Genomic DNA, 26517 nt, shown 5'->3' on the forward strand with positions numbered 1-26517 from the left:
ATGTGGAATCGTAGGCACTACTATGTGAGCACTATGTGGAATCGTAGGCACTACTATGTCAGCATTATAAGGAATTGTAGGCACTACTATGTGAGCGCTATGTGGAATTGTAGGCACTATTATGTGAGCGCTATGTGGAATTGTAGGCACTATGTGAGCACTATGAGGAATCGTAGGCACTACTATGTGAGCACTATGAGGAATCGTAGACAATACCATGTGAGCACTATTAGGAATCGTAGGCACTACTATGTGAGCACTATGTGGAATTGCAGGCACTATTATGTGAGCGCTATGTGGAATCGTAGGCACTACTATGTGAGCACTCTGAGGAATCGTAGGCAATGCTATGTGAGCACTATGTGGAATCGTAGGCACTATTATGTGAGCGCTATGTGGAATCGTAGACACTACCATGTGAGCACTATGTGGAATTGTAGGCACTACCATGTGAGCACTATGTGGAATCGTAGGCACTATTATGTGAGCACTATGAGGAATCGTAGGCACTATTATGTGAGCACTATGAGGAATCGTAGACACTACCATGTAAGCACTATTAGGAATAGTAGGCACTACTATGTGAGCACTATGTGGAATTGCAGGCACTATTATGTGAGCGCTATGTGGAATCGTAGGCACTACTATGTGAGCACTATGAGGAATCGTAGGCAATGCTATGTGAGCACTATGAGGAATCGTAGGCACTACTATGTGAGCACTATGTGGAATTGTAGGCACTATTATGTGAGCACTATGTGGAATTGTAGGCACTACTATGTCAGCATTATAAGGAATTGTAGGCACTACTATGTGAGCGCTATGTGGAATCGTAGGCACTACTATGTGAGCACTATGTGGAATTGTAGGCACTATTATGTGAGCGCTATGTGGAATTGTAGGCACTATGTGAGCACTATGAGGAATCGTAGGCACTACTATGTGAGCGCTATGTGGAATCGTAGGCACTGTTATGTGAACACTATGTGGAATCGTAGGCACTATTATCTGAGCACTATGAGGAATCGTAGGCACTACTATGTGAGCGCTATGAGGAATCGTAGGCACTACTATGTGAGCGCTATGTGGAATCGTAGGCACTACTATGTGAGCACTATGTGGAATCGTAGGCACTATTATGTGAGCACTATGTGGAATCGTAGGCACTACTATGTGAGCGCTATGAGGAATCGTAGGCACTACTATGTGAGCGCTATGAGGAATCGTAGGCACTATTATGTGAGCACTATGAGGAATCGTAGGCACTATTATGTGAGCGCTATGTGGAATCGTAGGCACTACTATGTGAGCGCTATGAGGAATCGTAGGCACTATTATGTGAGCACTATGTGGAATCGTAGGCACTACTATGTGAGCGCTATGAGGAATCGTAGGCACTACTATGTGAGCACTATGAGGAATCGTAGGCACTATTATGTGAGCACTATGAGGAATCGTAGGCACTACTATGTGAGCACTATGTGGAATCGTAGGCACTACTATGTGAGCGCTATGTGGAATCATAGGCACTATTATGTGAGCACTATGAGGAATCGTAGGCACTATTATGTGAGCACTATGTGGAATCGTAGGCACTACTATGTGAGCGCTATGAGGAATCGTAGGCACTACTATGTGAGCACTATGAGGAATCGTAGGCACTATTATGTGAGCACTATGAGGAATCGTAGGCACTATTATGTGAGCACTATGAGGAATCGTAGGCACTACTATGTGAGCACTATGAGGAATCGTAGGCACTATTATGTGAGCACTATGTGGAATCGTAGGCACTATTATGTGAGCACTATGAGGAATCGTAGGCACTATTATGTGAGCACTATGAGGAATCGTAGGCACTATTATGTGCGCACTATGAGGAATCGTAGGCACTACTATGTGAGCACTATGAGGAATCGTAGGCACTACTATGTGAGCACTATGAGGAATCGTAGGCACTACTATGTGAGCGCTATGTGGAATCGTAGGCACTACTATGTGAGCACTATGAGGAATCGTAGGCACTATTATGTGAGCGCTATGTGGAATCGTAGGCACTACTATGTGAGCACTATGAGGAATCGTAGGCACTATTATGTGAGCGCTATGTGGAATCGTAGGCACTACTATGTGAGCACTATGAGGAATCGTAGGCACTACTATGTGAGCGCTATGTGGAATCGTAGGCACTACTATGTGAGCGCTATGAGGAATCGTAGGCACTATTATGTGAGCACTATGTGGAATCGTAGGCACTACTATGTGAGCACTATGAGGAATCGTAGGCACTACTATGTGAGCACTATGAGGAATCGTAGGCACTACTATGTGAGCACTATGAGGAATCGTAGGCACTACTATGTGAGCACTATGAGGAATCGTAGGCACTACTATGTGAGCACTATGAGGAATCGTAGGCACTATTATGTGAGCACTATGAGGAATCGTAGGCACTATTATGTGAGCACTATGAGGAATCGTAGGCACTATTATGTGAGCACTATGAGGAATCGTAGGCACTACTATGTGAGCACTATGAGGAATCGTAGGCACTACTATGTGAGCACTATGAGGAATCGTAGGCACTATTATGTGAGCACTATGAGGAATCGTAGGCACTATTATGTGAGCACTATGAGGAATCGTAGGCACTATTATGTGAGCGCTATGTGGAATCGTAGGCACTACTATGTGAGCACTATGAGGAATCGTAGGCACTACTATGTGAGCACTATGAGGAATCGTAGGCACTACTATGTGAGCACTATGAGGAATCGTAGGCACTATTATGTGAGCACTATGTGGAATCGTAGGCACTACTATGTGAGCACTATGAGGAATCGTAGGCACTATTATGTGAGCACTATGTGGAATCGTAGGCACTATTATGTGAGCACTATGTGGAATCGTAGGCACTACTATGTGAGCACTATGAGGAATCGAGTGCTCTTTTGGCCGGTATACTTTTTTTTTTACTGTATAGAAAAGTGGAGTCGACCACACAGCGGTATACAGTAAAGGAATACCGGAGCCTAAGTGGGACGCACAGCGCCGACGGAAGGCTCAGACGCAGTCTAAAAACAGCCTCATACCACAGTCTCACAGCAGATTCTCAGGGAAAAAATCTTGCACGGAATCCACGCGCATTCCTTGCTGAAATACGCATAAAAACCGCTTACACAGAGCGCGACATTGATTTAAATGGGAAACCGCCGACTGTTCATAGGGGTGATGTGTCACTACCTGGCGTGTATTTCATGCAAAATCCGTGTCAGGCGCCACGTGCAGATCAGTCGCATTAAACGGCGCAGACCTGAAAATCCACGGCAGAAATCGGAGGGTCGGCTTTGAATTTCCGCCATGGATTCTCATCCAAAAATGGGTCATCTGAACAAAGACTGAAAGCGGCGAAAAACAGTAGATACGGAGGCCGGCGGCCGGTGCCCCCTGCACATGCCGGGAACATGTTCTCAATGGGGGGATGAACAAGACGCTGCCAGACATCTTTGGCCGTGTTGCCCCCCCGACATTTGGGGGAGAGTTGGGACATCCACATATACATCAGATGGTTGTCAGTCCTGCTGAAGTCTGAGATGTCCGGGTTGTGGTCTCCGGAGTCTGACGAGATGATGAGTGAATGATGGGGGTCTGGTGTGAGATGATGAGTGAATGATGGGGGTCTGGTGTGAGATCAGATGATGAGAGTGAATGATGGGGGTCCGGTGTGAGATGATGAGTGAATGATGGGGGTCTGGTGTGAGATCAGATGATGAGAGTGAATGATGGGGGTCCAGTGTGAGATCAGATGATGAGAGTGAATGATGGGGGTCCAGTGTGAGATCAGATGATGAGTGAATGATGGGGGTCCGGTGTGAGATCAGATGATGAGAGTGAATGATGGGGGTCCAGTGTGAGATCAGATGATGAGTGAATGATGGGGGTCCGGTGTGAGATCAGATGATGAGAGTGAATGATGGGGGTCTGGTGTGAGATCAGATGATGAGAGTGAATGATGGGGGTCGGGTGTGAGATCAGATGATGAGTGAATGATGGGGGTCCGGTGTAAGATGAGATGATGAGAGTGAATGATGGGGGTCTGGTGTGAGATGAGATGATGAGAGTGAATGATGGGGGTCCGGTGTGAGATGAGATGATGAGTGAATGATGGGGGTCCGGTGTAAGATGAGATGATGAGAGTGAATGATGGGGGTCGGGTGTGAGATCAGATGATGAGAGTGAATGATGGGGGTCCAGTGTGAGATCAGATGATGAGTGAATGATGGGGGTCCGGTGTGAGATCAGATGATGAGAGTGAATGATGGGGTCCGGTGTGAGATCAGATGATGAGTGAATGATGGGGGTCCGGTGTGAGATGAGATGATGAGAATGAATGATGGGGGTCCGGTGTGAGATGAGATGATGAGAGTGAATGATGGGGGTCTGGTGTGAGATGAGATGATGAGAATGAATGATGGGGGTCCGGTGTGAGATGAGATGATGAGAGTGAATGATGGGGGTCTGGTGTGAGATCAGATGATGAGTGAATGATGGGGGTCCGGTGTGAGATCAGATGATGAGAATGAATGATGGGGGTCTGGTGTGAGATCAGATGATGAGAGTGAATGATGGGGGTCCGGTGTGAGATCAGATGATGAGTGAATGATGGGGGTCCGGTGTGAGATGAGATGATGAGAGTGAATGATGGGGGTCCAGTGTGAGATCAGATGATGAGTGAATGATGGGGGTCCGGTGTGAGATCAGATGATGAGTGAATGATGGGGGTCCGGTGTGAGATGAGATGATGAGAGTGAATGATGGGGGTCCAGTGTGAGATCAGATGATGAGTGAATGATGGGGGTCCGGTGTGAGATGAGATGATGAGAGTGAATGATGGGGGTCGGGTGTGAGATCAGATGATGAGAGTGAATGATGGGGGTCTGGTGTGAGATGAGATGATGAGAGTGAATGATGGGGGTCCGGTGTGAGATGAGATGATGAGAATGAATGATGGGGGTCTGGTGTGAGATGAGATGATGAGAGTGAATGATGGGGGTCTGGTGTGAGATGAGATGATGAGTGAATGATGGGGGTCCGGTGTGAGATGAGATGATGAGAGTGAATGATGGGGGTCCGGTGTAAGATGAGATGATGAGAGTGAATGATGGGGGTCTGGTGTGAGATGAGATGATGAGAGTGAATGATGGGGGTCCGGTGTGAGATGAGATGATGAGTGAATGATGGGGGTCTGGTGTGAGATGAGATGATGAGAGTGAATGATGGGGGTCCGGTGTGAGATGAGATGATGAGTGAATGATGGGGGTCTGGTGTGAGATGAGATGATGAGAGTGAATGATGGGGGTCTGGTGTGAGATCAGATGATGAGAGTGAATGATGGGGGTCCGGTGTGAGAGGAGAGTGAATGATGGGGGTCCGGTGTGAGATGAGAGTGAATGATGGGGGTCTGGTGTGAGATCAGATGAGCAGAGCCGGTGATGCTGCCGCCGTCTTACCTTCGTATCGCAGCTGAATGTACAGCAGGTGGTATATACAGTCCAGCGTGTGCTGCCGTATGGAGGCCAGAGAGTCCGAGCAGCGGGGGGACAACCTACCGATCACAACCCCCAGGTTATGGAAGGACACGACACACTGTGAGCAAAGGAGAAACATGCGATCAGAGACTACAACCCCAATCATCCACCTCCACAATCAAAGTGACGCTCTAGCCCTTCACCCATCATCATCACCGCGAACAGGGCGAATATCGAGCAGGAGAGGAAGAGCCGGCAACGAAGCCCCCACAACACGGGAGCGGATAATCAGGGGGCTATTACACAGCAGCGCCCATCATCTTCACCGCCACAGAGGCCTCAGGCACACGAGCGCAGCGAGGTCTACGGTCCGCGATTACGGCACGAACAGCGTCACCCGCAGGCCGTCCACGATCACAGACCGGTCACACACAAGACGCGCATTCATTTCAAGGAGCCCGGACCGCCATCCGTAAAACAACATGTCCTATTTTATTACGGTCCGGGCTCCGGGCAATGCGTGGAAAACGCGGACGAGTGTGTGCGGCCTCAACAAAATCAGCACTTCTGTTCTGAAATGCTCTGTGCTGCTGGGGACTCTGCTACTTCCTCTGTGTAACTCTCAGTCTGATCTCCCACCAGATCAGTGCACGCCTCTCCTGTAATACTCTGTGCTGCTGGGGACTCTACGTAACACGGTCTGTGACCTCGCGGGCGCGCCCTGCACTGGAGGCAGATATCAGCCCGGTACGATGAACGGTCCCCCGCAGGTTGTGGACGGTGATGCGGCTCCTCACATTGACATTCAGCTTGTGATGGTAGAAGTCCAGGAGGCTGCTGCTCACGTCCAGCGCCCGCTCCCGCTCATGCTCCTTGCTGGATCGGATCCACGGATTCAGGATCTGCAAAGTACAGACACTATGAGAAATTCTCCACACCCCAAAACCCTGTGCGCCCCTCCATCTACACCTACCTGGAATATTTCCTCCAGTCCCCGGGGGGTGATGTTCCAGAAGAGCAGACCCTTCAGCAGGTCCTTCAGAGCCGCCATTGTGTCACGATAGAGAGTCTGCGAAGAGACAGAGCGACATGTACTGAGCCCGGGACAGGTCCTCCTGCCATGCACGCCCCCCGCCATGCACGCCCCCCCGCCATGCACGCCCCCCCGCACCATGCACGCCCCCCCGCGCCATGCACGCCCCCCCGCGCCATGCGTCCCCCCACGCCATGCACGTCCCCCCGCACCATGCACACACCCCCCCCCCGCCATGCACGACCCCCGCGCCATGCACACACCCCCCCCCCGCCATGCACACCCCCTGCCCTCAGGGGACCACCGACTCACTAAAAGCATCCAATTCCTGCTCCTTCCCCCATTAGCAGAAAGTATTGATAGTAAGATGCGTCAGTGCTGGATATAGGGGGGGGGGGGGCAGCTACACCCCTCCCCCCAGGACTGTCCACAACCGAGAACAATATAGCTCACCGCCTGATAACAGAGAATCACACGACAGACAAGTGACATCTCCCCCCTCCCAGCGGGTGTATGAGCTGCTCCCCCACAGTCTCGGTTACAGTCGGGAGGTTCTTACATTGCAGCAGCTCGGGGCTCTTCTCTCTACGACACAGATTTTCCCACAGCAGCACAGAGGTGTCAGACTCCACCCCCTTCAGTTACTTACCTACAAGTTTCAGGTCACATGACAATCCCCTCCCCCTCAGGAGACGCCTCCAGGACCAGGATCTTACCTCCTTGTGCAGTTCTCCTACATTCCCGGTGGAGACAGGCGGGAGCGGGAAGACGCTGGAGAGAGCCGTGTTAATAAGCTCCGCCCTCTGCGCATCATTCAGAGGAGGCTCCACTTTACTGAACGAACATTAAGGACAAAACTGGGGAACATCTCACCCTCCTGGTGCTGCTCAACACCCGCCATCTACAGACCGAGGGGCCAATCACCCCGGAGTCACCGGGGCCCCGCAATGATCCAGCACTGGAAGCCGCAGGGAAAACCTACTCCTCTATATACAACCCCAACAGGGTCACATGGACACGAAGCTTCACCTTTAAACATCAGGGAAGATCTACAGCGACGAGATACTGCCGGCTGTTAATGGAAACCGTCAGCAAGCTTGTGACAGACATGCCCAACAACTTAGCGGAGCTCCACCTACACCGCTGTTAGCTCGAGTCATTAGACAGTCAGGCCAATATTACGCTCGTGTGACAGCAGCCGGGATTACAACTCCAATTATCTTAAGACTAGACCGGTTACTGCGAATTTGCGGCAGCTGTAGTCAGGATACACCAGGTAGGAGGCGGCAGCGAGGGCGCGGTGACGCAGCGCAGACTTCAGGCTGTCCACGGGCTCCAGCTTCAGGAACTCCTGGTGAGACACGAGGGACACGTCTTATACATCCAGGCGCGCGCACGCTCCTCAACAATATGCTGCGTCTCATACTCACCACCAGCTGGGAAATCAGCTCCGACTTGCGGCTGAAGTGGAAGAATCCGGCCTGAGCGCTGCCGCAGATCGCCAGACCGATCATGGAGATGGTTCTGATGAGGGACAGCTTCAGCGTCAGGTCCTGAGGAGCAAGACGAAACGTGCGGTCAGTGGGGGAGGGGCACAACAGGAGGGTCCAGCTACACGCACCCCAAAAGTGTGACATCATGTAATCAATACTAACAAGGCATCACCCCCATCATCATCTCCAGACAGCAAAGAATGATTAAATATGTGAGAAACAATCACCCCCATCATCATCAGAGATTACTTACCACTAAAGAAACGAGAGACTACGACCCCGGCCGCCCCCTCCTCCATACAGCGACGCCACGACCCCGGCCACCCCCTCCTCCATACAGCGACGCCACGACCCCGGCCGCCCCCTCCAACATACAGTGACGCCACGACCCCGGCCGCCCCCTCCAACATACAGCGACGCCACGACCCCGGCCGCCCCCTCCAACATACAGCGACGCCACGACCCCGGCCGCCCCCTCCAACATACAGTGACGCCACGACCCCGGCCGCCCCCTCCTCCATACAGCGACGCCACGACCCCGGCCACCCCCTGCTCCATACAGTGACGCCACGACCCCGGCCGCCCCCTCCTCCATACAGCGACGCCACGACCCCGGCCGCCCCTCCTCCATACGACGACGCCACGACCCCGGCCACCCCCTCCAACATACAGCGACGCCACGACCCCGGCCGCCCCCTCCTCCATACAGCGACGCCACGACCCCGGCCGCCCCCTCCAACATACAGCGACGCCACGACCCCGGCCGCCCCCTCCAACATACAGCGACGCCACGACCCCGGCCGCCCCCTCCAACATACAGCGACGCAACGACCCCGGCCGCCCCCTCCAACATACAGCGACGCCACGACCCCGGCCGCCCCCTCCTCCTCCATACAGCAACGCCACGACCCCGGCCGCCCCCTCCTCCATACAGCGACACCACGACCCCGGCCACCCCTCCTCCTCCATACAGAGACGCCACGACCCCGGCCGCCCCCTCCAACATACAGCGACGCCACGACCCCGGCCACCCCCTCCTCCTCCATACAGCAACGCCACGACCCCGGCCGCCCCCTCCTCCATACAGCAACGCCACGACCCCGGCCACCCCTCCTCCTCCATACAGAGACGCCACAACCCCGGCCACCCCCTCCTCCTCCATACAGCAACGCCACGACCCCGGCCACCCCCTCCTCCATACAGAGACGCCACAACCCCGGCCGCCCCCTCCAACATACAGCGACGCCACGACCCCGGCCGCCCCCTCCTCCTCCATGCAGCAACGCCACGACAACGGCCGCTCCCTCCTCCTCCATGCAGCAACGCCACGACAACGGCCGCCCCTCCTCCTATATACAGCAATGCCACGACCCCGGCCGCCCCCTCCTCCTCCATACAGCAACGCCACGACCCCGGCCGCCCCCTCCTCCTCCATACAGCAACGCCACGACCCCGGCCGCCCCCTCCTCCTCCATACAGCAACGCCACGACCCCGGCCGCCCCCTCCTCCATACAGCGACGCCACGACTCCGGCCGCCCCCTCCTCCTCCATACAGCGACGCCACGACCCCGGCCGCCCCCAACATACAGCAACGCCACGACCCCGGCCGCCCCCTCCAACATACAGCAACGCCACGACCCCCCCCTCCAACATACAGCGACGCCACGACCCCGGCCGCCCCCTCCAACATAGAGCGACGCCACGACCCCGGCCGCCCCCTCCTCCTCCATACAGCAACGCCACGACCCCGGCCACCCCCTCCATACAGCAACGCCAAGACCCCGGCCACCCCCTCCACACAGCAACGCCACGACCCCGGCCGCCCCCAACATACAGCAACGCCACGACCCTGGCCGCCCCCTCCTCCATACAGTGACACTACAGTGTATGACTCACAGGTGACGTCAGTATTTGGGGGTGCTGCTCAGTATTTGGAGTTACATCACAGTCATGTACCACTAGTGAAGTTTTAGGGGTTTAGTTGGATGCAGCTGATGATCGGGGGTTTGGAGTACAATCTTGGGGTACCATCTATAATGTTGTGTCCATACAGGACTTTAGGGTTCCCTCTTTATTTACTAGGGTTTGTCATCAGAAGCACAATGGATATAATAGTTTAGGGGGGCACATGGTTCCCCTCACTTACTGCTGTGATGTTATTTTGAGGGGTACAGGAGGATCTGGGAGGTACAACATACTGGGGCGCTAATACCACCAATTACATGCCTCTAAGTTACTGGGGATTCGGTGGAACACCCTCATGTATTATCTTGGGCTGGGGGTGCACCCTGTATTATTTCGGGATGGATAGGACCGGAGTATTCACTCCAGCACAAACGTCTCCTGGACTCAGCGCTCCCTCTCCAGGATTACGCTATGTGACTGGAGAAGACAATATGTGGTGCTGCCCCCTGGTGGTGTCTGCAGCGACTGCAGCCCCCTAGATATAGAAGATCTGACGTGATGATGTCACCGCAGGGAGCAGGAATTCGTCAATTACCCCCAAACTAATCACTTCCTCCAACCTCCTGGGAAATCAGAGACCTGCCTGTAAAATAAATATATATACACACACACACACACACACACAATAATGTGCAAAAGTTTCAGGCAGTTGTGGGATACTGCTGTAAGTGAGAATGTTTTCATAATCGAAGTGTTAAAAAAACCTATTAAAATGTAATAAAATACAAAGTGAATGAACAGAAGATAAATCTAAAATCACATCAATATTGTGTGTGACCGCCCTTTGCCTTTAGTACAGCATCAATTCTTCTAGGTACAATTGCAGATACAATAATGAGGGTCTGCAGGCAGTAGTGAAGCATGGTGGAGGGTCCTTTCCCATCCCTTGGTTGAACTTGATGGACATGTGTCTTTTTTCAACCATACAAACTATGTAACAATGTAAGTACAATAATGAAGGTCTGCAGGTAGCAGTGAAGCATGGTGGAGGGTCCTGGAGAGCGGTACAATAATGAGGGTCTGCAGGCAGCAGTGAAGATGGTGGAGGGTCCTGGAGAGCGGTACAATAATGAGGGTCTGCAGGCAGCAGTGAAGCATGGTGGAGGGTCCTGGAGAGCGGTACAATAATGAGGGTCTGCAGGCAGCAGTGAAGATGGTGGAGGGTCCTGGAGAGCGGTACAATAATGAGGGTCTGCAGGCAGCAGTGAAGCATGGTGGAGGGTCCTGGAGAGCGGTACAATAATGAGAGTCTGCAGGCAGCAGTGAAGATGGTGGAGGGTCCTGGAGAGCGGTACAATAATGAGGGTCTGCAGGCAGCAGTGAAGATGGTGGAGGGTCCCGGAGAGCGGTACAATAATGAGGGTCTGCAGGCAGCAGTGAAGCATGGTGGAGGGTCCCGGAGAGCGGTACAATAATGAGAGTCTGCAGGCAGCAGTGAAGATGGTGGAGGGTCCTGGAGAGCGGTACAATAATGAGGGTCTGCAGGCAGCAGTGAAGATGGTGGAGGGTCCCGGAGAGCGGTACAATAATGAGGGTCTGCAGGCAGCAGTGAAGCATGGTGGAGGGTCCCGGAGAGCGGTACAATAATGAGGGTCTGCAGGCAGCAGTGAAGCATGGTGGAGGGTCCTGGAGAGCGGTACAATAATGAGGGTCTGCAGGCAGCAGTGAAGATGGTGGATGGTCCCGGAGAGCGGTACAATAAAGAGGGTCTGCAGGCAGCAGTGAAGATGGTGGAGGGTCCCGGAGAGCGGTACAATAATAAGGGTCTGCAGGCAGCAGTGAAGATGGTGGAGGGTCCCGGAGAGCGATACAATAATGAGGGTCTGCAGGCAGCAGTGAAGATGGTGGAGGGTCCTGGAGAGCGGTACAATAATGAGGGTCTGCAGGCAGCAGTGAAGAATGGTGGAGGGTCCTGGAGAGCGTTACAATAATGAGGGTCTGCAGACAGCAGTAAGCATGGTGGAGGGTCCTGGAGAGCGGTACAATAATGAGGGTCTGCAGGCAGCAGTGAAGCATGGTGCAGGGTCCTGGAGAGCGGTACAATAATGAGGGTCTGCAGGCAGCAGTGAAGCATGGTGGAGGGTCCTGGAGAGCGGTACAATAATGAGGGTCTGCAGGCAGCAGTGAAGCATGGTGGAGGGTCCTGGAGAGCGGTACAATAACGAGGGTCTGCAGGCAGCAGTGAAGCAGGGTGGAGGGTCCTGGAGAGCGGTACAATAATGAGGGTCTGCAGGCAGCAGTGAAGCAGGGTGGAGGGTCCTGGAGAGCGGTACAATAATGAGGGTCTGCAGGCAGCAGTGAAGATGGTGGAGGGTCCCTGGAGAGCGGTACAATAATGAGGGTCTGCAGGCAGCAGTGAAGATGGTGGAGGATCCTGGAGAGCGGTACAATAATGAGGGTCTGCAGGCAGCAGTGAAGATAGTGGAGGGTCCTGGAGAGCGGTACAATAATGAGGGTCTGCAGGCAGCAGTGAAGATAGTGGAGGGTCCTGGAGAGCGGTACAATAATGAGGGTCTGCAGGCAGCAGTGAAGCATGGTGGAGGGTCCTGGAGAGCGGTACAATAATGAGGGTCTGCAGGCAGCAGTGAAGCATGGTGGAGGGTCCTGGAGAGCGGTACAATAACGAGGGTCTGCAGGCAGCAGTGAAGCATGGTGGAGGGTCCTGGAGAGCGGTACAATAACGAGGGTCTGCAGGCAGTAGTGAAGGATGGTGGAGGGTCCTGGAGAGCGGTACAATAACGAGGGTCTGCAGGCAGCAGTGAAGCATGGTGGAGGGTCCTGGAGAGCGGTACAATAACGAGGGTCTGCAGGCAGCAGTGAAGCAGGGTGGAGGGTCCTGGAGAGCGGTACAATAATGAGGGTCTGCAGGCAGCAGTGAAGCATGGTGGAGGGTCCTGGAGAGCGGTACAATAATGAGGGTCTGCAGGCAGCAGTGAAGATGGTGGAGGGTCCTGGAGAGCGGTACAATAATGAGGGTCTGCAGGCAGCAGTGAAGATGGTGGAGGGTCCTGGAGAGCGGTACAATAATGAGGGTCTGCAGGCAGCAGTGAAGATGGTGGAGGGTCCTGGAGAGCGGTACAATAATGAGGGTCTGCAGGCAGCAGTGAAGCATGGTGGAGGATCCTGGAGAGCGGTACAATAATGAGGGTCTGCAGGCAGCAGTGAAGCATGGTGGAGGGTCCTGGAGAGCGGTACAATAATGAGGGTCTGCAGGCAGCAGTGAAGCATGGTGGAGGGTCCTGGAGAGCGGTACAATAATGAGAGTCTGCAGGCAGCAGTGAAGCATGGTGGAGGGTCCTGGAGAGCGGTACAATAATGAGGGTCTGCAGGCAGCAGTGAAGATGGTGGAGGGTCCTGGAGAGCGGTACAATAATGAGGGTCTGCAGGCAGCAGTGAAGATGGTGGAGGGTCCTGGAGAGCGGTACAATAATGAGGGTCTGCAGGCAGCAGTGAAGCATGGTGGAGGATCCTGGAGAGCGGTACAATAATGAGGGTCTGCAGGCAGCAGTGAAGATGGTGGAGGGTCCTGGAGAGCGGTACAATAATGAGGGTCTGCAGGCAGCAGTGAAGCATGGTGGAGGGTCCTGGAGAGCGGTACAATAATGAGGGTCTGCAGGCAGCAGTGAAGATGGTGGAGGGTCCTGGAGAGCGGTGCAATAATGAGGGTCTGCAGGCAGCAGTGAAGATGGTGGAGGATCCTGGAGAGCGGTACAATAATGAGGGTCTGCAGGCAGCAGTGAAGATGGTGGAGGATCCTGGAGAGCGGTACAATAATGAGGGTCTGCAGGCAGCAGTGAAGATAGTGGAGGGTCCTGGAGAGCGGTACAATAATGAGGGTCTGCAGGCAGCAGTGAAGCATGGTGGAGGGTCCTGGAGAGCGGTACAATAATGAGGGTCTGCAGGCAGCAGTGAAGATGGTGGAGGGTCCTGGAGAGCGGTACAATAATGAGGGTCTCCAGGCAGCAGTGAAGCATGGTGGAGGGTCCTGGAGAGCGGTACAATAATGAGGGTCTGCAGGCAGCAGTGAAGCATGGTGGAGGGTCCTGGAGAGCGGTACAATAATGAGGGTCTGCAGGCAGCAGTGAAGCATGGTGGAGGGTCCTGGAGAGCGGTACAATAATGAGGGTCTGCAGGCAGCAGTGAAGCATGGTGGAGGGTCCTGGAGAGCGGTACAATAATGAGGGTCTGCAGGCAGCAGTGAAGATGGTGGAGGGTCCTGGAGAGCGGTACAATAATGAGGGTCTGCAGGCAGCAGTGAAGATGGTGGAGGGTCCTGGAGAGCGGTACAATAATGAGGGTCTGCAGGCAGCAGTGAAGCATGGTGGAGGATCCTGGAGAGCGGTACAATAATGAGGGTCTGCAGGCAGCAGTGTAGCTCGGTGGAGGGTCCTGGAGAGCGGTACAATAATGAGGGTCTGCAGGCAGCAGTGAAGATAGTGGAGGGTCCTGGAGAGCGGTACAATAATGAGGGTCTGCAGGCAGCAGTGAAGCATGGTGGAGGGTCCTGGAGAGCGGTACAATAATGAGGGTCTGCAGGCAGCAGTGAAGATGGTGGAGGGTCCTGGAGAGCGGTACAATAATGAGGGTCTGCAGGCAGCAGTGAAGCATGGTGGAGGCTCCTGGGGAGCGGTACAATAATGAGGGTCTGCAGGCAGCAGTGAAGCATGGTGGAGGGTCTTTGCAGTATTAATGGTGTCCTCAAAGCTGAGAAATACCGGCAGATATTTATCCATCATGTAATACCATCAGCGAGGCGTTTGATTGGCTCCAAATTTATTCTGCCTCAGGACGACCCCCAACATCCAACAAATGTAATTAAGAAATATCTTCAGTGTAAAGAACACGGAGTCCTGGAAGTGATGATGTGGCCCTCAGAGCCCTGATCTCTACGTCTGGGATTACATGAAGAGACAGGAGGATGTGAGGCAGCGACATCCACAGATCTGTGATTAGTTCTCCAAGATGAGGAACAACCTCCCGGCCGAGTTCCTGCAAAAACTGTGTGCAAGCACCTAGAAGAATGGATGCTGGACTGAGGGCAAAGGGCGGTCACACCAAATATTGATGTGATTTAGATTTCTCTTCTGTTAATTCACTTTGTATTTTTTTTTTATCAATTAACAAAATACAATTAACACTTCTATTATGAAAACATTCTTACTTACAGCATTATCCCACAACTGCCTAAAACTACTGCACAGTCCTGTAAGCCCCCCTCCCCCAGACACCATCCGGCCTGTAATATTAGAATATACACCGACCCGCCATAACATTATAACCACCGGCCTAATATCGTGGAGTTGCCCTCGTGACGCCCATACAGCTGGGACCCGTCGTCATGGACTCTACAAGATGTCAGCGCTGATCCGGTCAGGTGTGAGGTGCGGCCTCCGGAGACCGGACGTTTCTCCAGCACATCCCACAGATGATCGATCAGATTGAGATCTGGAGACATCTTGAAGGGTTTGTCATGTTCCTCATCATTCCTGGACATTGTTTGCAGGGTCACGGGGGTGTTAGCCTGCAGGGTGGCGGGGGTGTTAGCCTGCAGGGTGGCGGGGTCATGGCCATTAGGGAACATCGCTGCCATGATGGGGGTACTTGTCTGCTGCAATGTTTAGGTCGGTGGTACGTGTCACATCCACATGAATGTCAGGACACAAGGCTTCCCAGCAGAACATTGTCCAGATCATCACACTGCCGGCGCGTCGTCTTCCCATAATGCATCCTGGTGCAGGTAAGTGACGCACCCAGTCCCCACCCCCTCTTTATAATGAGCACAGTCCCTGCCCCCTTTACACGCACACCTGTAATATTATAATGAGCACACAGTCCCCACCCCTTCTTTACATACGACCTGTTATATTATAATTGGCACACAGTCCCCACCCCCTTTACACACACAACCTGTAATACTATAATGAGCACACAGTCCCCACCCCCTTTACACACACAACCTGTAATATTATAATGAGCACACTGTCCCCCCCCCCTCTTTACATACGACCTGTTATATTATAATTAGCACACAGTCCCCACCCCCTTTACACACACAACCTGTAATATTATAATGAGCACACAGTCCCCACCCCTTCTTTACATACGACCTGTTATATTATAATTGGCACACAGTCCCCACCCCCTTTACACACACAACCTGTAATACTATAATGAGCACACAGTCCCCACCCCCTTTACACACACAACCTGTAATACTATAATGAGCACACTGTCCCCACCCCCTTTACACACACAACCTGTAATACTATAATGAGCACACTGTCCCCCCCCCCCCTCTTTACATACGACCTGCAATGTTATAATTTGCACACAGTCCCCACCCCCTCTTTACACAGGACCTGTAATATTATAATGAGCACAGTCCCTGCCCCCTCTATACAGAGAGGAGGTGCTGAGATTTGCGCAGTCTCTTTATACGTCATACGTCACCTGTACAAATGGACGTTTCCTTCACGTAAATTCATCCGACGTTCCCAGACTGAAGAGGAGAACAATATAGCGGAACATCTAGCCCCTCCCACTCGCCATGTTAGTTTTCAGAATGGGAGAGTTAGTGATGAAGATTAGCGCTCAGCATAAGGCGATCAATGATTTACTGCCGCCATCATGAGGAGAATCAACACAGAGAAAGTGAAGCTGCTGTCGGCTCTGCACCCAACTAGACTCCTCCCCCAGCTAGACTCCACCCACTGCCAAACTAAGATCCACCCACTGCCAACTTCATTTACCAAGAGCCCCTACATGTGCCTCTCTGACTACAACACCCCAGCTAGGCTCCACCCCCCAACTAACCCGCCGCTAGGCTCCACCCCAACTAACCCCTCAGCTAGGCTCCACCCATCAGCAACTCTACCGCTTTGCTCCGCGGGCCTGTAAACATCACATTTATCTGCGTTCATCTCTGATTTCTTAGTTTCTAGTGAGGCCGATCGATTACAAATGGACCCGTTCTAAACCAGATGAATGGGCTGTAACGCCCCCTCACCCAGGAAGGACCCCCTCCCCCGGCAGAGTCTATAAGGCATGCAAGCAGAGAGAGACGAGGACATGAAGCAGACGGAGATTACAGCTCCGCACACTGTACCTTGGGCTCTACCTTTATCCCCAGAACCTGAGGGGTGAATCAGGAGAGAACAAAATTAGGGTTAGGGCAAATGTGGTGCACATGAACCATATATACCACGTGTGTGTACTGGGCGCAGACTCCGGGGGTGCAGGGGCCAAATACTGGTGTCTGGAAGTAGAGACTGGCAGCAAATGTTAGACAGGGGCACAGAAGTGTGGTAACATGAGTGGCAGGAGCACCACTGAGCAGGGGGAGGGGCACAGAAGTGTGGCAACAGGAGTGGCAGGAGCACCACTGAGCAGGGGGAGGAGCACAGAAGTGTGGCAACAGGAGTGGCAGGAGCACCACTGAGCAGGGGGAGGAGCACAGAAGTGTGGTAACATGAGTGGCAGGAGCACCACTGAGCAGGGGGAGGGGCACAGAAGTGTGGCAACAGGAGTGGCAGGAGCACCACTGAGCAGGGGGAGGAGCACAGAAGTGTGGCAACAGGAGTGGCAGGAGCACCACTGAGCAGGGGGAGGAGCACAGAAGTGTGGCAACAGGAGTGGCAGGAGCACCACTGAGCAGGGGGAGGAGCACAGAAGTGTGGCAACAGGAGTGACAGGAGCACCACTGAGCAGGGGGAGGGGCACAGAAGTGTGGTAACATGAGTGGCAGGAGCACCACTGAGCAGGGGGAGGAGCACAGAAGTGTGGTAACAGGAATGGCAGGAGCACCACTGAGCAGGGGGAGGAGCACAGAAGTATGGCAACAGGAGTGGCAGGAGCACCACTGAGCAGGGGGAGGGGCACAGAAGTGTGGTAACAGGAATGGCAGGGGCACCACTGAGCAGGGGCAGGGTGAGGGGCACAGAAGTGTGGTAACAGGAGCGGCAAGTGCACCACTGAGCAGGGGGAGGGTGAGAGGCACAGAAGTGTGGTAACATGAGTGGCAGGGGCACCATTGAGCAGGGGGAGGGTGAGAGGCACAGAAGTGTGGTAACAGGAGCGGCAAGTGCACCACTGAGCAGGGGCAGGGTGAGGGGCACAGAAGTGTGGTAACAGGAGCGGCAAGTGCACCACTGAGCAGGGGGAGGGTGAGAGGCACAGAAGTGTGGTAACAGGAGCGGCAGGGGCACCACTGAGCAGGGGGAGGGTGAGAGGCACAGAAGTGTGGTAACATGAGTGGCAGGGGCACCACTGAGCAGGGGGAGGGTAAGGGGCATAGCAGTGTGGTAACAGGAGCGGCAGGAGCACCACTGAGCAGGGGGAGGGTGAGGGGCACAGAAGTGTGGTAACAGGAGCGGCAGGGGCACCACTGAGCAGGGGGGTGGAGGTTTTTTTTTGCTTGTTCACTGCTTTCATGGTGGGTGAAATGAGATGGAGGGTGGCACAGAGGGCACAGGTATTAGGGAGGAATCTCACCTTGGTGTGGAAGTAAAGGAAGACATTACGCAAAATATCTGATTCAATTCGAGGAAGCACAAGTTCTGTGGGGGCGTAAACAGCCACGTAGCCGTAACACAGGATGAGGGCGCTCTTAATCTTCTCCAGGTCTCCATCTGCTCGATCCTGAAAAGAGAAGAAGAGAATGATCACACGGGACAGCGGCTTATAACAACCCGGGACCCCACTGGACACCCCACGGATGACACCACAGTCAGACCACTACCTACTGGAGTTATCACCGGGACGGGTGGGCAGGTGGAGTGGTAGGCGGGTGGAGTGGCAGGCTCCGGACAGGGGGGCGGGTGGAGTGGCAGGCTCCGGACAGGGGGGCGGGTGGAGTGGCAGGCTCCGGACAGGGGGGCGGGTGGAGTGGCAGGCTCAGGACAGGTGGGCGGGTGGAGTGGCAGGCTCAGGACAGGTGGGCGAGTGGAGTGGCAGGCTCAGGACAGGTGGGCGGGTGGAGTGGCAGGCTCAGGACAGGTGGGCGGGTGGAGTGGCAGGCTCAGGACAGGTGGGCGGGTGGAGTGGCAGGCTCAGGACAGGTGGGCGGGTGGAGTGGCAGGCTCAGGACAGGTGGAGTGACGGGGGCAGCATGTGCAGGTCTGTACTCGTGACCGTCAGTGTTGCCTTCGGCACAGGTTGACACATTATGGAGGGTACGGCACAGATGGAGCGTGGAGTAACTGTACATGTGCTGTAGAGATGATCCTACGCCCCCGGTGCAGACCCCTCCGCTCACTGGTCTATTCCTCCGAGAGGAAGCGGCCGCCATGTTCTGCAGCATCACAATAACACCAGGATCTGCTTTGTCCATTAGAACGAGGTCTGAAGATCGAATTAACATTCCCCACATAGAGCGTCACCGGTGCGGCGGGAGGCAGCCGCACTGCCAGCGAGTACACAGGACGGCCGCCAGGTAACCACCTACTGCCACAAGGAAGCCGCAGATCTCGGGGTCCCACCACACCCCAATAATTCATCCTGCACTCACAGGTAGAGCCCCCACTTATCTACAGTAACGTCCTACAACAGACGGGCGAGCACATTATATGTAGAATCTGACAACCATATACGTGACAGAGGTATGGGGGATATTATACCGGGGGACTACATGGCATAATGGGGGCATAACGTGGCAGACACTATTAGGGGGCACACTGCACCAGGCACTAAATGGGAGGGGGGGGGGCATAGCGCAGCAGGCACTGTATGGGGGAGGGGCCACACTGCAACAGGCACTGCATGGGAAGGGGCCACACTGCAGCAGGCACTGCATGGGGAGGGGCCACACTGCAGCAGGCACTGCATGGGGGAGGGCCACACTGCAGCAGGCACTGTATGGGGGAGGGCCACACTGCAGCAGGCACTGTATGGGGGAGGGCCACACTGCAGCAGGCACTGTATGGGGGAGGGCCACACTGCAGCAGGCACTGTATGGGGGAGGGCCACACTGCAGCAGGCACTGTATGGGGGAGGGCCACACTGCAGCAGGCACTGTATGGGGGAGGGCCACACTGCAGCAGGCACTGTATGGGGGAGGGCCACACTGCAGCAGGCACTGTATGGGGGAGGGGCCACACTGCAGCAGGCACTGTATGGGGGAGGGGCCACACTGCAGCAGGCACTGTATGGGGGAGGGGCCACACTGCAGCAGGCACTGTATGGGGGAGGGGCCACACTGCAGCAGGCACTGTATGGGAAGGGGCCACACTGCAACCGACACTGCATGGGGAGGGGCCACACTGCAGCAGGCACTGTATGGGGAGGGGCCACACTGCAGCAGGCACTGTATGGGGAGGGGCCACACTGCAGCAGGCACTGTATGGGGGAGGGCCACACTGCAGCAGACACTGTATGGGGGAGGGCCACACTGCAGCAGGCACTGTATGGGGGAGGGCCACACTGCAGCAGGCACTCTATGGGGGAGGGCCACACTGCAGCAGGCACTCTATGGGGGAGGGCCACACTGCAGCAGGCACTCTATGGGGGAGGGCCACACTGCAGCAGGCACTCTATGGGGGAGGGCCACACTGCAGCAGGCACTCTATGGGGGAGGGCCACACTGCAGCAGGCACTGTATGGGGGAGGGCCACACTGCAGCAGGCACTGTATGGGGGAGGGCCACACTGCAGCAGGCACTGTATGGGGGAGGGCCACACTGCAGCAGGCACTGTATGGGGGAGGGCCACACTGCAGCAGGCACTGTATGGGGGAGGGGCCACACTGCAGCAGGCACTGTATGGGGGAGGGGCCACACTGCAGCAGGCACTGTATGGGGGAGGGGCCACACTGCAGCAGGCACTGTATGGGGGAGGGGCCACACTGCAGCAGGCACTGTATGGGGGAGGGGCCACACTGCAGCAGGCACTGTATGGGGGAGGGGCCACACTGCAGCAGGCACTGTATGGGGGAGGGGCCACACTGCAGCAGGCACTGTATGGGGGAGGGGCCACACTGCAGCAGGCACTGTATGGGGGAGGGGCCACACTGCAGCAGGCACTGTATGGGGGAGGGGCCACACTGCAGCAGGCACTGTATGGGGGAGGGGCCACACTGCAGCAGGCACTGTATGGGGGAGGGGCCACACTGCAGCAGGCACTGTATGGGGGAGGGGCCACACTGCAGCAGGCACTGTATGGGGGAGGGGCCACACTGCAGCAGGCACTGTATGGGGGAGGGGCCACACTGCAGCAGGCACTGTATGGGGGAGGGGCCACACTGCAGCAGGCACTGTATGGGGGAGGGGCCACACTGCAGCAGGCACTGTATGGGGAGGGGCCACACTGCAGCAGGCACTGTATGGGGGAGGGGCCACACTGCAGCAGGCACTGTATGGGGGAGGGGCCACACTGCAGCAGGCACTGTATCCTTACTTCTGATTGGTTGGGCCAGTGTCTTCTGCAGTCGTACGCACCTTGAAGAGGTTGAAAATTCCAGTGTTCTTCTTCATGATGTCGGATTTCAGGAACTCTGACAACTTATACAACGTGTCATCCAAGTGATGAGCCGAGCAGATGCCGAAAGCAATAGCGAGACCCTGTGAACAGAGATCAGCGTTATCCTGGGGGAGGCGCCGTCTTCTCCATTACAAGTCGCAGTCACAGGACTCCTGGTAATGAATCTCCATCATCGCATCAAACTCTGACATTCCTCATCATTCCCTACATCTCTGCAAACCCTAAATGTTTCTATTCACTGATTGCAAGCTGAAAGCCTGTCCTAGCCCTTCATTTACATACACTGGATCTGGACAGAAGCCGCCCCAGCTCGGGGACCTCCAATATACGGCCTCCCTCACTGCACTACTACACCCAGCAGGCCCGGCTGTCCGTCTACATGCTGAGAGTGCCCCCAGGTATTATTAGTGATCTTATACGTCAGCTGATGGGGTAGTCTGCTCATACTGACATGCTGGGAGTTGTAGTTGTACCACAGCTGGAGAGTCACAGGTTCCCTCCGCTCTATGGGATCTCACATTACTGCAGTGATTAGACAGTTCACAGCCCTGAGCACCAGGCATGGATTCAATAGGTTGCCAGGGAGAGCTGACAGAGGGAGGCAGAGGACAAACCTCACAGGAAGTATCATCTTCAAGTCTCACCCTGGAGCACAGACAGCGTCCTCAGTCCTGACGTTTCCAATCAGGTTGTGGAAAAGTGGGATGACAACCGCTGCAGCAGAAATGAAAGCTCGCATAGATGGTCACCCAGCTTTCCCTGTCTCCTGAGCAGCAAATATATCCGCTGTGCAGCAAACCCTCCCGTCCACCTAGGCAGATGAGAGGAGTTGTAGTGAGCACCATGCGGTTACCTCTCGCTCAGCTTCATCCTGGTAGCGGGCATTGGTCAGCAGCTCCTGAAGCTCCTTCCTCACCACCTCGTGGTTGGCACAGGCCCCCAGGCAGCTCCCAATGCATTTGTAGAGGAAATTCTAGGATAGAAGACATTGAGAGGTGAATATCGCCCCCTGCTGGACGCAGACCACAGAATCCCAGACCACCATCATGGTCACAGGCGGGACAGGAGCGTCGCTCACCTTCTCCAGAGCAGAGTTGTTGTAGGTGTTGAGTTGTTTCCTCATCTCCTGTGACATCTGATAGATCCAGGAATCATCAGCCACGGCCTGCAGCGAGCCCACCAGGAGCTGAACCACAGCACAACACAGTGAGCGGACCCCAGAACCCCCAGCAGTGGAACGCAGGCGCCCCAACCCTCCGCTGCTCACTCACCTTCAGCAGCCGCTCCTCCCAGTCTGTCGGATGTGGAGTCTTGTCATTCATTTCTAGAAAAACAAGCGTTGAAAACGTCAGCAGATCAAGAGAGGAAGGGTTAAAACGACACAAAGCGGGCTGAAGATACGTTACAATGTATCAGCGCAGGTAAAATGGATCACCCTGGAGTCCTGGTTGTTTACCTCACAGGTGATTGTCCTGACTGGATACATTGTTACAAACCAACTGTGACATTAGATCAGGTTGAGTTCTCAGACTATAGATGCCAGCGTCCACTCACTGACAACAAGCAGAGTCTTGATAATGGTGAGGAATTGAAATTACGAAGTCTATTAGAAAGCTGCGAGGTTCTCACTATACATTGATGGCACCGGACTGGCAGATGTGGGGCACGAGACACTGGGCTACAAGTGTGCCCTCCACTGTGGGTGACGGGTGAGGGATTTAGGAGCTCATCATCTCCTCCTGGGTCACCCCGACTGGCTCTCCACCCTCAATATATGAGATTTATCCGACAGCTCGGACACGGCACCTACATGGACCTGGAAGCGTTAGAAAGCAACGGACACAACCAACACTCCCATCCTCCATTAATCAGCACACAAGGAGCGACAATGCAGACTCCAACCCCCAACAGATAAGGATCAAATGTGAGAAATATCCCAGAAGTCACGGCCAGCAATGGAGACGCAGCACAAACCTCGTCTACCCAGAGGAGGGAACGATGGAAAATACCGGACCGGACCTACAACCCATCTACAGACCAGTCAACGGGATGAAAACGCAAATCATCCATGACCTTTCTATGGTGGAGAGAAGCGGCTGTCAGAAACATATGCTGCTGCTTATCTCAAGGAACATTGAGGGTATGTGCACACGGCTTATTTTCAGCCTGAACGCCTCCAAACATCTGCCAATTGATTTAAATGGGAAAAACGGCGTTCCGTTCCCACGGGCGTTTCTTACGGGACAATTTTTATAAACGGCGCGTAAAAAAAACGCCCTGTAAAAAAGAACGGCATGTCACATCTTAAGCCGTTTTTGATTGGGTCAATAGAAAAACAGCTCCAAAAACGGCTGTAAAAAACGCATCAAAAAAACGCTTGATGCTTAAAAAAGGCTGAAAATCGGAGGCGGTTTTCCCTTGAAAAGCTCCGTATTTTACAGCCGTTTTTTGATCGCCGTGTGAACAGAGCCTAAAAATCTGATCCACACAATAACCGTCCACATATTTGTGGATTGTGGTGGGATCTGCGGTCTACAATCTCATGTCCATGAGCAGCTCAGCCGCACAGATCTGACAGACAGCGGCCTAAAGACGAAGGTCTCACGACCCCTACCAACAAAACAAAAACCACCTATAGAAGAGATGCTCGGGGGAGGGGTCTGGAGCCGTAAGAGATTAATCCCACCTTCCAGGCACTGCAGAAGAGGCGGAATCTCCTGCTCCCAGCATTGTCCTATAGTCGGGTGGATGTTAATCTGCATAACGGAGAGAAGACGAAGAGCGGCGGCATTTCTTCCATCACTGGGTTCTCGGGAAGCAGAAACCACCTGAAAAAGAGACAAAAAGGTGGACAAAATCATCCATAGCTGAAGAGACAATCAGGTCAACCACGTATCAAAGAAACCGAGGACAACAGCTCCAGGGGAGGACTAGGAAGTGTCTCCTCTACCTCACTGTCCTCCTGGAGACCTGATCTCAGCACTGGAGACATTACTACAGGAGAAGACTAGGAAGTGTCTCCTCTACCTCACTGTCCTCCTGGGGATCTGATCTCAGCACTGGAGACATTACTACAGGAGAGGACTAGGAAGTGTCTCCTCTACCTCACTGTCCTCCTGGAGATCTGATCTCAGCACTGGAGACATTACTACAGGTGAGGACTAGGAAGTGTCTCCTCTACCTCACTGTCCTCCTGATCTCAGTACTGGAGACATTACTACAGGTGAGGACTAGGAAGTGTCTCCTCTACCTCACTGTCCTCCTGGAGATCTGATCTCAGCACTGGAGACATTACTACAGGAGAGGACTAGGAAGTGTCTCCTCTACCTCACTGTCCTCCTGGAGATCTGATCTCAGTACTGGAGACATTACTACAGGAGAGGACTAGGAAGTGTCTCCTCTACCTCACTGTCCTCCTGGAGATCTGATCTCAGTACTGGAGACATTACTACAGGAGAGGACTAGGAAGTGTCTCCTCTACCACACTGTCCTCCTGGAGATCTGATCTCAGCACTGGAGACATTACTACAGGTGAGGACTAGGAAGTGTCTCCTCTACCTCACTGTCCTCCTGATCTCAGTACTGGAGACATTACTACAGGTGAGGACTAGGAAGTGTCTCCTCTACCTCACTGTCCTCCTGGAGATCTGATCTCAGTACTGGAGACATTACTACAGGAGAGGACTAGGAAGTGTCTCCTCTACCACACTGTCCTCCTGGAGATGTGATCTCAGTACTGGAGACATTACTACAGGTGAGGACTAGGAAGTGTCTCCTCCACCTCACTGTCCTCCTGGAGGTATCTGATCTCAGTACTGGAGACATTACTACAGGTGAGGACTAGGAAGTGTCTCCTCTACCTCACTGTCCTCCTGGAGATCTGATCTCAGTACTGGAGACATTACTACAGGTGAGGACTAGGAAGTGTCTCCTCTACCTCACTGTCCTCTGGAGATCTGATCTCAGTACTGGAGACATTACTACAGGAGAGGACTAGGAAGTGTCTCCTCTACCTCACTGTCCTCCTGGAGATCTGATCTCAGTACAGGAGACATTACTAAAGGAGAGGACTAGGAAGTGTCTCCTCTACCTCACTGTCCTCCTGGAGATCTGATCTCAGCACTGGAGACATTACTACAGGTGAGGACTAGGAAGTGTCTCCTCTACCTCACTGTCCTCCTGGAGATCTGATCTCAGTACTGGAGACATTACTACAGGTGAGGACTAGGAAGTGTCTCCTCTACCTCACTGTCCTCCTGGAGACCTGATCTCAGTACTGGAGACATTACTACAGGTGAGGACTAGGAAGTGTCTCCTCTACCTCACTGTCCTCCTGGAGATCTGATCTCAGTACTGGAGACATTACTACAGGTGAGGACTAGGAAGTGTCTCCTCTACCTCACTGTCCTCCTGATCTCAGTACTGGAGACATTACTACAGGAGAGGACTAGGAAGTGTCTCCTCTACCTCACTGTCCTCCTGGAGACCTGATCTCAGTACTGGAGACATTACTACAGGAGAGGACTAGGAAGTGTCTCCTCTACCTCACTGTCCTCCTGGAGATCTGATCTCAGCACTGGAGACATTACTACAGGTGAGGACTAGGAAGTGTCTCCTCTACCTCACTGTCCTCCTGGAGATCTGATCTCAGTACTGGAGACATTACTACAGGAGAGGACTAGGAAGTGTCTCCTCTACCTCACTGTCCTCCTGGAGACCTGATCTCAGTACTGGAGACATTACTACAGGAGAGGACTAGGAAGTGTCTCCTCTACCTCACTGTCCTCCTGGAGATCTAATCTCAGCACTGGAGACATTACTACAGGTGAGGACTAGGAAGTGTCTCCTCTACCTCACTGTCCTCCTGGAGATCTGATCTCAGTACTGGAGACATTACTACAGGAGAGGACTAGGAAGTGTCTCCTCTACCTCACTGTCCTCCTGGAGACCTGATCTCAGTACTGGAGACATTACTACAGGAGAGGACTAGGAAGTGTCTCCTCTACCTCACTGTCCTCCTGGAGAT

At 54.0% G+C, this 26517-nt stretch overlaps 1 protein-coding gene across 4 annotated transcripts in view; it reads right to left on the reverse strand.

The window, feature by feature from the left end:
* Positions 1 to 26517, reverse strand: part of MROH1 (maestro heat like repeat family member 1) — an 83205-nt gene that overhangs the window by 24962 nt on the left and 31726 nt on the right. For 3 of the 4 annotated variants that reach the window (XM_075849010.1, XM_075849011.1, XM_075849009.1), the window contains exons 15-27: positions 24178 to 24319; positions 22763 to 22815; positions 22570 to 22677; positions 22345 to 22464; positions 21449 to 21571; positions 18511 to 18657; positions 17126 to 17152; positions 7992 to 8114; positions 7833 to 7912; positions 7278 to 7395; positions 6502 to 6597; positions 6326 to 6430; positions 5511 to 5646 (exon numbers count right to left, since the gene is read on the reverse strand). In XM_075849010.1, the coding sequence (XP_075705125.1) occupies positions 5511 to 5646; positions 6326 to 6430; positions 6502 to 6597; positions 7278 to 7395; positions 7833 to 7912; positions 7992 to 8114; positions 17126 to 17152; positions 18511 to 18657; positions 21449 to 21571; positions 22345 to 22464; positions 22570 to 22677; positions 22763 to 22815; positions 24178 to 24319 (1378 nt within the window). The remainder of the gene's footprint in view (positions 1 to 5510; positions 5647 to 6325; positions 6431 to 6501; positions 6598 to 7277; positions 7396 to 7832; positions 7913 to 7991; positions 8115 to 17125; positions 17153 to 18510; positions 18658 to 21448; positions 21572 to 22344; positions 22465 to 22569; positions 22678 to 22762; positions 22816 to 24177; positions 24320 to 26517) is intronic. The other variant, XM_075849012.1, reaches the window with a different exon arrangement.

The sequence above is a fragment of the Rhinoderma darwinii genome, unplaced genomic scaffold (assembly GCF_050947455.1).
Source record: "Rhinoderma darwinii isolate aRhiDar2 unplaced genomic scaffold, aRhiDar2.hap1 Scaffold_620, whole genome shotgun sequence".
Lineage (NCBI taxonomy): Eukaryota > Metazoa > Chordata > Amphibia > Anura > Rhinodermatidae > Rhinoderma > Rhinoderma darwinii.